At 44.0% G+C, this 12,219-nt stretch overlaps 1 protein-coding gene across 3 annotated transcripts in view; it reads right to left on the bottom strand.

Annotated features, from left to right (window-relative positions):
• The window catches only part of CFAP221 (cilia and flagella associated protein 221), a 661,487-nt gene that overhangs the window by 504,155 nt on the left and 145,113 nt on the right, over nucleotides 1-12,219 (bottom strand). For all 3 annotated transcript variants that reach the window (XM_078682395.1, XM_078682396.1, XM_078682398.1), the window contains exons 4-5: nucleotides 2,109-2,195; nucleotides 1,895-1,990 (exon numbers count right to left, since the gene is read on the bottom strand). In XM_078682395.1, the coding sequence (XP_078538521.1) occupies nucleotides 1,895-1,990; nucleotides 2,109-2,195 (183 nt within the window). The remainder of the gene's footprint in view (nucleotides 1-1,894; nucleotides 1,991-2,108; nucleotides 2,196-12,219) is intronic.

The raw sequence follows: 12,219 nt of genomic DNA, 5'->3' as shown, positions 1-12,219 counted from the left end.
ATTACTCAGGGGCACCAGCACATCACTCAGGGGCACCACCACATCACTCAGGGGCACCATCACATCACTCAGGGGCACCACCACATCACTCAGGGGCACCACCACATCACTCAGGAACACCACCACATCACTCAGGGGCACCACCACATCACTCAGGGGCACCACCACATCACTCAGGGGCACCACCACATCACTCAGGGGCACCACCACATCACTCAGGGGCACCACCACATCACTCGGGGACACCACCACATCACTCGGGGACACCACCACATCACTCGGGGACACCACCACATCACTCGGGGACACCACTACATCATTCGGGGACACCACCACATCACTCTGGGACACCACCACATCACTCTGGGACACCACCACATCACTCTGGGACACCACCACATCACTCTGGGACACCATCACTTCACTCTGGGACACCACCACATCACTCTAATACAGCACCACATCACTCAGCCCAACCACAACTTCACTCAGCACCACAGCAGCACTGTCCTTGCTTGCTACCAACAAGCAATGCCATAGCCAATAGGACTCGCATTAGGAAAGTGTAAGCTATTGGCTTCGTGAATAACCATGCTATTAATTTATATATTTTCAAAGCCAACACATATTTAAAAAATGTGTCATTTACAATACCAATAGCTCACACTTTCCTAATGCGAGACCTATTGCTTTGCAAATGCTTGTTTTTTAATAGGCAGTGGTTCGTGGGATTGTTGCCCACTATTAAAAAGTGTTTTTTTAAAAGGGGAAGGGGTCTCTTGGGGACCCTTTCCCATTTGTAAATGGGTTACCACCTACATGAAGTAGGCGGTAAAATGCAATTGTTTTGCGACCCCATTTCGGTCCCAAAACAGTCACACATACTACTGCGTTTTGGTATCAGGCAGGGATGGCCTAAACACACCCTTATAACAGAATCGCAAACCCACATTGCAATTCGGTAATAGGTTACCGAATCGCAAATAGGGTTTTGAACATTAAAAGGTGCTTTTGTGTAGTCGCACACTGCCCGATTCTGTGAATTAGGCCGTTTGTGACCTCAGAAAAGCTCCGCACATATGGCCCGGAGTAGTGACAAAAGCTCTAGCAGCAGCTGCACGGGAAATTCGGAATTAAAATACAAAGAACAAGAACTTTGCTCAGTACAGAACCCAGTGGCGTAGCAAGGGGGGGGGGAGTTTTTTTTTGGGGGGGGGGGGAGTTTTGGGGGTGGTGGCTTCCTCCAGCTATTACCTGTCGTTTCGGGTCATCAGAATCCCTCCCCCCCCGTAAATGCAGGGACGGCCAAGGAGGTCAAAGGTCTAGCTACACCACTGACAGAGCCGCATTCAACTTCCAGAGATGATCATGAATCACGGGGAAATAAATAGACAGCAGTTTTGGGTGAGTCGGGCAAGCACAAAAGACATCAGGGTAAGGCAAATGGCTAAACAATGTGATAGTTTATAGGGCAGCATGGATGTGTGTTTCTGGGCACTACCTCATCCTTCTGAAATAAGAATTGTAGGGAGGAAAAGGGTGAAAAGGGAATACTTTTAGCTCCTCCCTAACATCTTGCAGAATTTAAGGAACCATCAAAATCATTTGGCAACGGTGTCGTATACCCTTACACATGTAATTCAGTTTTATTTTTCTGGGCAGCATTAGCAAAAATCACCAGCAGCGAAGCAAACGGTCAGAAGAGTATCTACTGGTTTTAATGGAAAATGGGTAGCAACTGCTGACAGTGCCCTCCAACATATTTGGACTATAAAGCACATCTGTTGTACTGGTGCCAATCACAGAAAAGACTCGAAGTGGAAATAGGCTTTCTTCGAATGATATTTAGAAAGTTAAAAAAAGAACAGCGTTATGATCACTGACAGATTCTTACCTTAGAATGTATGCGGATGCAATCGTAGTAATATCGCCATTCATCGGGGCAAAAGTCAACTGTAACGTTAACGGATAAGCCGGGCACAAGTCGTTTCTGTTAAAGGATGTATGATTAGAAAAGCACCTTAAAACGAGATTTGTGACTCTAAGCAGTGATAAACTACAAATATGAAATAAACAAAAGAAGTTCAAATATGATGTTGAACACTTACTGTTTTATTGTACTTGATTTGAAAGTATTTTGTCTGTGGTGGTATGATGTGCATATTCATCACTTCTGTGGAGATATTTATCAGTTTCTGAAAAAACATGAAACATTTTAAAATCAATTATCAGATAACACAATATATCACTTTCTTTCTTCTTTAATGTAGTGTGTCATAAAGAGCAGTGGTATAGGGTGGAGTGGTGTACAGTAAAGTGGCGTAGGGTAGAGTAGAGTGGCTTAAAGTGGAGTAGAGAAGAGTGCTGAAGTGTGGAGTGGTATGGAGTGGATTGGAGAGGCATATAATGGAGTAGAGTGTCGTAGATTGTAGTGGAGTAGAGTGGCATGGAGTGGAGAAGAGTGGCTTGGAGTGGAGTGGTATAGAGTGGAGTAGGGTTGAATGGAGTAGTATGTTGCAGAGTGGAGTGGTGTGGAATGACATAGGGTGGAGTGGCGTGGAGGGGAATGGAGAGTCGTACAGTGGCATGGAGTATAGTGCCTTGTGTGGAGTGCGTGGAGTGGTGTGAAGTGGAATAGAATGGCACAGAGTAAAGTGGCCTAGAGTGACGTGCTATAGTGTGGAGTAGAGTGTCAGAGTGCAGGGGCATAGAGTGCAGCAGAGTGTTGTAGAGTTGAGTGAACGGATACAGAGAAGAGTGGAGTAGATTGTCATAAATCTGGTGTTGCATAGTGTGAAGTAGAGTGCAGCGGCATAGAGTGGTGTATTTACCGCCATTACAGACAACACATTTTTAATTAAATTACCATTGCATTTGAATAGGCATACAGTTTTACTGATAAAACTGTACAGTGCACAAGTGATAATGTGTGGAAATTGGCATCACTTAGTGTATTGATTTGTTTTCACCACATTTCATACTACAAAAAATATGCTTCATTTCTGCTTTCCTAATTTTTATATATTCTGAAACATTTGTAGTTCATTTACTACCATTTAAATGTAGTTGTGTGCTAGAAAAAATAACATCCTTTACCTTTCAAACCCCCAGCAAGATAGTCACATAAATCCTCTCACTTTGCAGTCAGAGAAAGAAACGTAACTTCCCTCAAAGGACAGAGCTTAACAATTGACCTCTGTCTTTGATAGCATGGCAAATGTGACAAGATAAAACTAATTTTAAATGCCTGGCCATTACTCATTCACTTCTGAACTTCAGCATGGTTATTTTGGGGGTGCTTCGGCACTCACCACTCCCCTACTTCTAGTGCCTACAGCAAGGACATGAAATTGAGGAAGAGGATTGTTTTAGTTATGCTATTAGTAATATTATATAGAATATGATAAATAGAGCACTGATAAAAAAAAACAAGCTTGTAGACAGAACATTGCTCCTCACCGGCATGTAAGATTAATGAACTGGTGAAAAGAAAAAGATAAAAATGAGTTCCCAGAAAACAAGCACTTGTAGAAGAATATAAGGAGCCAGTCAGAGAGGTGTTAAACAAGCCATTTTCCACAGGAGGAACAAAGACATGGTGGACAACCTAAAACAACTACAGCCAACATATAGAAAGCAAGCAAATGTGAGTTACAAAAACAATGGTAAGCAAGGGGTGAAATGGATTTCTAGGGAGGCTTTCAGCGTGCCCCCAATATGTCTTTGCACCCAGCTGTGCTGTCTGGTAGGCTTTGACCTTAAATGGACTTCAAGCCCACCCATAACTTATCACTGGTTGGCTTCATCATCAATCGTTTCTTTCCTTTTCTTTTGTCAGTAGCGGATGGTTTGATTTTCCCATTCTCCAGTCCCTAAAGACAACTTTGGAGGATGTGGGGTGCTTTACAAGCCCATTCCCCTTGTTCGCTATAGTTCATTAGTTTTATTGTTATAGATAGACCTGTGCTCGATTCTGTAAATTAAATCCTGACCCGATATTGCGAGACTAAAATATACAGCACATTTCATTTTAAAGCAGGTGCTTTTTTAGGTCGAGACCTGCGTAGGCTGCGCTTGCGCAGTCTCGCAGGGAGAAATCTTATGTTAAGAGTGTGGGGGCTTGAACCCGCCCCTCTTCTCCATTGGCTGGCTTCCTAAACGGAGGCCAGCCACTGGAGGAGAGGGGCGTCACTCTATTCAAGCCCCGTCTTTTTGGGATTCGGGGGTGTGTTTTTTACTTTCTTTCTCTTTTCTTTCTCTCCTCTTCCCATTGTCTGGAATTTTACCTTCCAGCCAATGGGAAGAGGAGAGAAAGAAAAACACGCCCCCGAATCCGAAAATGGCGGTGCTTTCTCCGAGGCATTTCTGCTTCGCCTCGGAGAAAGATGGGTGGTGTTGTGGCGTGGTCCACTTTCCTGCCGGAGCTACAGAGGGTAAGTGCTTGTTTTTCTTGCCTCTGTTCCCTGCTTCTTATCGTTTTTTTTCTTGCCTCTGTTCCGTACTTCTTATCGTTATTTTTTTGCGACTTATACACAGACCGGGACGTTTTGGGAATCATCTCTACACAGAGGAGCGCTGGCCAAGAGAAAATAATTGACTAAAGCTCTACAAAAGAACAGGAGGCACTTTCCCTGTATTATACTGAGTGGATAGAGGGGGACACGCCGAGCATATTATTATGAGAATATCTGACTGTGATAACATAGAGACTATATGGTGGCTGTCGCAATTCTTTTTCAAAATTACCAATTGAGCCCTGAAGAAGTCCCGGATGTGACGAAACGCGTTGGCAACAAGCAATTCTGTTATTTTAATTGCAACATTGAATAAAGAAAGTTTGAAAATCTTCAATCAACTTCTTTTGAGATTCTTATTTGTGGGAAGTTTTCTTCTGATCATCGACAACATTTGTGAATTATAGAACTTTGATAATCCAGTACCTGTATATAAACCTTGGTGCGGGTCAATTTTTGTGGTAATCGGTTTTTTTTTTGCCTTTGTTCCGTGCTTCTTATCATTTTTTTACCTCTGTTCCGTGCTTCTTATCGTTTTTTTTTGCCTCTGTTCCCTGATTCTTATCGGTTTTTTCTTGCCTCTGTTCCGTGCTTCTTATCGTTTTTTTTTGCCTCTGTTCCCTGCTTCTTATGGTTTTTTCCTTGTTACCCCGAGACAGCGGGTTCAAGAGGTAGGTTCAGCCGCGCTCGACCCTTGCAGGAAGCAGTCCCATTCCAAGATGGCGCCCAAGCCGGCTGGAAGTGGACGCTGGTCATTTCCGGGCCGCACTTCTGGCTGTGCTGGGTGTACATAGCTCTAGAGCAGCCGCCGGTAAAGCAGCGAGGAGAGTGCGGAGGAGACGCGACCATGAGGGGCCTGCTCAGCGTCATCCCCACGCAGATGGTGGGTGCGGAGGGGGGTGGGGGCAGCTCAGGAGGGAGGACAGGGGCGCCCATGGGAAGGGGGGGCTTCTCCCCTGGGTCTGGAGACTGGTGCAGACACCAGGGGTGAGGGGCAGCATTGGGGGTGAAGAAAGCAGCTGGGGTGAGTTTGCGGTAAACAGCTCCTTTGGGGTAAAGGTCTGAGGGGTGCAGCTCTGGGTGCGGGAGAGCCCTCCCCCCCCCTGAGAGCGTGCGGGTGAGTCAGCAGCTGGGGGTCCACCTCTGCACGGTCCATGCTGAGGGATCCTCTGCTGCTGAAGGAAGAAGCCATCCTCCTCTCTCACGGCTGGAGCTGCCTAAGGTCAGCCATGTAGAGGGAGTCCTTCTGTTTGATTCCCTTAAGCAGCCACATGAACATGGCGATAGCAGGCCACTGTAGTATCATAGGCACAAACGACTGCACATTTCACTATTGCCAACAGCAGTCCAAACACTCAGTATTTGAAGACTGGGGCACAAGCCAGAGAAGAGATCAGCCACCACAATCCCCTGTTCCAAGACACCACAATGTTGGCTGCCCACTATGAATGTTACAAATTAACTCCCAACTCTCATTGGTCACTCAATGTGAAAGGTAACTACAAAAGAATCAAAATTGTATGTATGATAAACAGATCCTCCTGGTGGTTGAACAAAAACAAAATGCCTATATATTCTTTTTTACATACGATTATTATTATTATTATTATTATTATTATTGCGTACTCTGTTTCGTGCAACCATCAGGAGGAACTATATCTTATACATAGAATTTTGATTCTTTTGGAACTACTTGCCTTTCAGCTTGGGTGACCAATGAGAGTGCTCAGATAATATATATATACTTGAAGATGAAGGATCACAAGAAAACAACAGCCAGCCAGGGCAAAAATCTGGAGTCACAAAGAAATAAAATATATAAGAAAGAAGTGACTCAAACAGATAGATTCACCAAAGAACAAAAATATATTTCCACTACATATTTTTGTTCTTTGGTGAATCTATCTGTTTGAGTCACTTCTTTCTTATATATATATATATATATATTACCTACTGGCGGTCGCCAGTAGGTATATATAGTTAGAATTTTTTCTCTATGGGATTTTTGAACATTCTATGTCGAATAACTTTGGCGTTTGAGGACGGAATTGGCTGAAATTTTCAGGAAAATGGCACATTTTGTTTCTGAGCAGCCCCTGAAAATTTGGGGGGGTTTCGTCAAGGGGGGGCCGAGAAAAAAGGGGGGTCCCAAAACGCGTTTTTCCCATGCAATTTTCCATAGGGCGGTTGGCCTCACTTTTAGCTCGAACGGCTGAATGGATTTCCACGAAACTTGGCAAAATTGTAGGGACTGGTAGCCCGATGTGCCTTTGCTAGGTCTCAATATATGTGCTCCAGTGGATTTTGAGAAATTAACGTTCAAAAAAATATATATATCTGTAAGCGCGCTCCGGCCAGCGCCCCGGTTCGCGTACCTGACGCGTAACGGAAGTTCGCGAAACGAAGCTGATTGGCTCTCTGGTGTCTGTCAACATTCTAAACAGTCCGGAGCGGCCGCCATCTTGTCTCTCGGTAGGATCGAGAGACAAGATGCGGTGAAAAACGAAGGGGGAAATGAAGGAAAGGGGGCAAGGCAGACCCCTCCTGACCCCCTAGGATTGATGAGGGGGATATTAAAGTGCCCCGCGGGGTAAAAAACATTTTTTGCGATTTTTCGCCATAGAGGCGCGTCCCGGTACGCGAACCGGGCAGCTAACTGGCAGCGTAACGGGAGTCCGCCATCTTGTGTTTTTGGAGCGTCCGGTTCGCGTACCGGGTAGCGTCCCGGTAAGCGTAACAAGAGAAACAGTAAAGAAAAAAATTTATGGAATAGATTATCAAGAAAACTTTGAAAAATTGTAGGGACTGTTTGTTTGATGTGCCTTTGCAAGGCCTCAAGATATGTGCACGTGTGGATTTTGTCTAATTAAGGTTAAAAAAAATATATATATCTGTAAGCGTGCTCCGGCGCGCTTATGTTACGGGTTTTGTTTGCGCTAATTTGAGATGTCATCAGTGATGTCATTTGAGATGTCATCAGTGATGTCATCAGTGATGTCACTGACCATGTCATGAATGATGTAATATGTGACATCATCAGCAGTGGATTGCGGGTGCGCGATATATAGTTAGTGCAACTAACTATATATGGAATTTCAATGGTTTTGTGTGAGTAAAATAAGGTTTTGTAAATGCTAATTCCTAACTATATATGGTCTATAACCTATGGTTTTTTCAGTGAATTTTCAAGGTTTTGTAAATGCTAATTCCTAACTATATATGGTCTATAACCTATGGTTTTTTCAGTGAATATATATATATATATGTGACCATATATATGTAAATACGGCCTGCACTTTTGAGCACTTGCATCTTTGAGGTAAATTATGTTTTTTACATATGCCTATGCAGTCCAGTGACTGGCTGTGCGCACAAAGATCTCTATCTGGGCTCTGTGTGTGTGTGTGTGTGTGTGTGTGTTGTGCTCTGTGTGTGTTAGGCTCTGTGTGTGTGAGTGTTGGGTTCTGTGTGTGTGTGTGTTGGGCTCTGTGTGTGTGTGTGTTGGGCTCTGTGTGTGTGTGTATGTTGGCCTCTGTGTGTGTGTTGGCCTCTGTGTGTTTGTTGGCCTCTGTGTGTGTGTGTGTGTGGGTGTGTGTGTGTGTGTGTGTGTGTTGGGCTCTGTGTGTGTTGGGCTCTGTTTGTGTGTGTTGGACTCTGTGTGTGCGTGTGTGTTGGGCTGTGTGTGTGTGTTGGGCTGTGTGTGTGTGTTTTGGACTCTGTGTGCGTGTGTGTGTTGGGCTCTGTGTGTGTGTGTGTTGGGGTCTGTGTGTGTTGGGCTCTGTGTGTGTGGGGCTCTGTGTGTGTGTGTGTGTGTGTGTGTGTGCCTCTGTGTGTGTTTGGGGGGGGCTCTGTGTGTGTGTAGTGCTGTGTCTGTGTGTGGCATTTGCGAGAGATTAAGCTAGTGGCATTGTAAATGACAATGCCATTTATTTATCTGTTTTCAAAACCAACACATAAATAACAATTTTGTCATTTACAATGCCAATCGCTCTAACTTTAGCAAAGGCGAAACCGTTGCATTGTAAATGCTTGTATTTTCTTTCCCTGGCAGTTTTCTGGAGACCTAAAGAATTACTGTAATCGAAATGTCTGTAAACCTAGAGTGCGTTTCGCCAGATGGTGAGCAGGACCCAGCTATGGCTCCTCTAGTTTATTTTTAGCTTTCATTCAGTAACTTATTTTCTTTTCAAAGCATGTCCTGTGACGCTGAAAGTGTCCCATACCCCGGGGTGACTACTCTTAGGCAAGTGTAGGGGAGCAAACTACAGACCCCCACCCCCCATATCCCCTCCCAGAGGCCACTACATCCTAAATTTGAGCATTGCTCTTGTTTTCAGTGTTTGTTTTTTCACTGTGTGTCTGTTGGGAGAGCTCCTGGAAGTACCTGCTGCTGTGTTGAAGCCCTACAGCGGCCTACTCTGGCGCGATTTGAGAACATCTCGTGGATATGACTGGCAAATCCAGTATTGGGTCTGACACCCCCTCCCCCTTCCTTCTGCCCCCTGGATAAGCTTTCTCCACCAAAACTTCTCACGCTCCACTTCAACCCTTTTATTTTGGGGGTCCCAGTCGTTTTAGCCCCAACTCGACCCAAAGGTATTGGGCCACTCTACATGATCAACAGTAACATCACACAAGGTCACATTTTGTATTTATTTCTTTATTTTTAGGAACGAAGATATTCATTTATTTGCCCCGATCACAGGATGCCTTCTGCCTCTATAGAAGAGAACTCAGTTCTCTTCCATAGCTGTTTCCTTAATGTCGCCTCCAATGATCGGGCCTGGGCGTCCTGCAAGTACAAACAACGTGAAGCTGTAGCTATAGATGTGTTTTTCTAACTAGCATATCAAATGCATTCCTAAAATCCCGTCCTGTTGAATCAATATTTGATGCAACTGAGGCAAGGCAAAATGTGTGTGATGTGCGGTTTTAGAAACATTTTATGCGTTTATGACTGCTTTTATATACCTCAGACATGGCCTGATGGCATGCAAGCGCTTTACAGTGGAACTGTTATATGGTTCAGTGGTTGCAGTGGGAAAAAAATAGGGAACTGTGGTCATAGAATCAGCCAATGTGTATGGCCAACTAGCCTCCAGGCCTGGCCAGTTTTAGCACTGGTGGTGCCCTGTGCAACAATGTTCATTGGTGCCCCCCATTGATCACCTGTGCCACGGATTCCCTCACTATCACCCTTTAACAGTGCCCCTCAAGTCTCCATAAACACATTCTCACTCAGAATCATTTAATTTTATTTACATCACCACTCACACCAGTGTAGGGTGTCAGAGTACTTTACATCACAAACATTACACAGAGACAATCAATTGTGTGTGTGTAAATCACTGTAAAGGAAATTTACCTAAGACAAAGGACTACAAAGTGTAGTATAGTTTAATAGTGATTGGTCTGGAGAAGCACAAACTCCATAATACCATGGTTGGGGGTTCTCTTTAATAATCAGAATTGATTGCTATCCAAATTAACAGTTTTTGTAACACTAGGATAATCAAAAGACTGGGGAAAAAACAAAACATAACGCTCTAATTTATACCTTTCGGTTTACATGCAGCTATTAGATGACAGTAAATAGTTAGGATTTTAACTTATAAACTGCAAGTAACAAAAGGGTCTCTCAAAAGCAGTAGCCCACTGACCTGTTTACAATATGTCTACTGTGTGACTGCATGGTACCTGCTCTTTGCAGCAGGCACATTAACCCTCTGCGCTACTTTTCCATGAGTCACAACTTCCACTAGACAAAACTTCAATCTCTCTCTAGAAAGAACATTAATCATGAACATTATGTTTATTGTTGCCAAAACTTGCTGGTAGTCAGGAAGGAGGCAGCAAGCGCTTTTAAAACTACAATATACGTGCAAGCACGTCGTCCCCACCAAAAGTCAGCGCTCGCTGCAGGTACACCGGTTGCACCGCCTTAGAACCGACCCTTCTCAAGGGTCCTGTGACCTCAGTGACAGAGTCACTGTTGCTCTACGATGTGCTGCTTCATAGGCCTGCCCACAAGACTGATGGGGAACTTCAGTATGGGTTGTGGCAGACAGGCTCTCATACTACACTGCTAGGGTCCACCTGCTAGTGCTAAGACACCAGGGCTTCTAAGGTGTTGCTGGGCCTTCTAAGGTCTAGCATGGGAATGTGCTCCCTCAGGAGAGTGGTCTGGGGCACTGGTCATGAAGGCTGAACCTGGTTACCCAGTTCCAAATTCGGCAGCTCTGACCATAGTGCCACAACCTCTCCCCGTTGAACACCATACTGCCCCACTGAGAGAAACCTTTACTGCCTTCAAATACAACCCACTTGTGCCTCCCAATAAACACCTGGATGCGACTCAATTCAGATTACACACTAGACAAGAGCAATATGCTACCTTAAAAGAAAAAGTAACAACATCCTGGAAAAAACAAACACTCAAATGAAAAGCAAGATCAAGTAAAGCATGTGAACTGTAAGCTGGAACATCATGAGTACCTAACGCTTTTACACTCACTATTCAGAATTCAGTGAGCGAACAGACTCATTTCACTGTCCATTGCTTATATCCTTACAAAATGTAAGCAGTATGGTTTAAAAAAGACCACACCCGTGAACACAGATCCGTGGCACACATTTTGTTTTCCAATCCACCCATCAATCAGGCATTGCAGTACCTCCAGGATTGGTGCACTTCCCCACCTGGGGAAAAGAATGCTGTTCAAAGAAAGACGAGAAAACAAAAGTAGTGCTTCACTGGCAAACTCTGTAAAGTGACGCTAATGTGTTTGGGTGTGATTAAAATCAATCTGCCCACTTTGCGACCACTCTGTCTTGCTTTATTTAGTTATTTATTTATTTTTCATATTTTGAACCTTTTATTTCTGAGGCTGCACTTTCGAAAAGAAAAATTCCAGAAAAAGACAACATTTCCAGCAAAAGTGTTTTTCTTTTTTCTAACCATTCCACAGGGGAACAAATACACGAATGGAGGAAAAAGAGGGTGTGAATGGTTTCTTGAAGTCACAGTTTTCAATAAGTGAGGAGGAGCTAGATGGAAAGAGAGGGACTAAGAGGATGAAAGGGGGGGGAGCAGCTGCCAGCAGCAGAGCAGGAGAAGTGGACACTGTACTTGTCTTTTCTGGGCAAGAAGGAAAAGACAGAGTCCTTTTCCCTCTCTACCCATCCCCGAACGGCCATGAATGGCCGAGCCTCATCTGTAGGCCTTGGCTGTTTCCGAAGTCCTGTGATGCATGTTTAAAATAACAAAAAGAGGGGAACAGAATCTATTGAATTACAGAATTAGGGGCACGCCTTGCACTGCTGATCCCGCCCACTTCGACGACTGGCATGGTTGAATATGTAAACTACAAAAATATGTAGGAGGTACCCTGATACTTAGAAAAGGGACGGGTCTATTAAACACAAAACAAAGAAATCCCTTTTCAACGAGATCAACAATAGATAAGGTGGATATCTGAGTTAATGCTGTAACCATCCGAAGGTAGGATCATGTGATATAAGTACTTACTGCAACACGTATAGCGAAAATATAGTAACAAAAAAAGCTACAACCGTTAATAAAAGAGAGGGAAACTGATTACTTTACAGGTTGCTGTAGGATATTACAAAAAGCTCAATATTAAAAAATGTATCACATTAGTATTATTTTATTAAAACTCTTCATTTAAAAACAATTACTTTAAAA

The sequence above is a fragment of the Lissotriton helveticus genome, chromosome 3_1, assembly GCF_964261635.1.
Source record: "Lissotriton helveticus chromosome 3_1, aLisHel1.1, whole genome shotgun sequence".
Classification (NCBI taxonomy): domain Eukaryota; kingdom Metazoa; phylum Chordata; class Amphibia; order Caudata; family Salamandridae; genus Lissotriton; species Lissotriton helveticus.
This window is presented reverse-complemented; position numbering and strand designations above follow the sequence as displayed.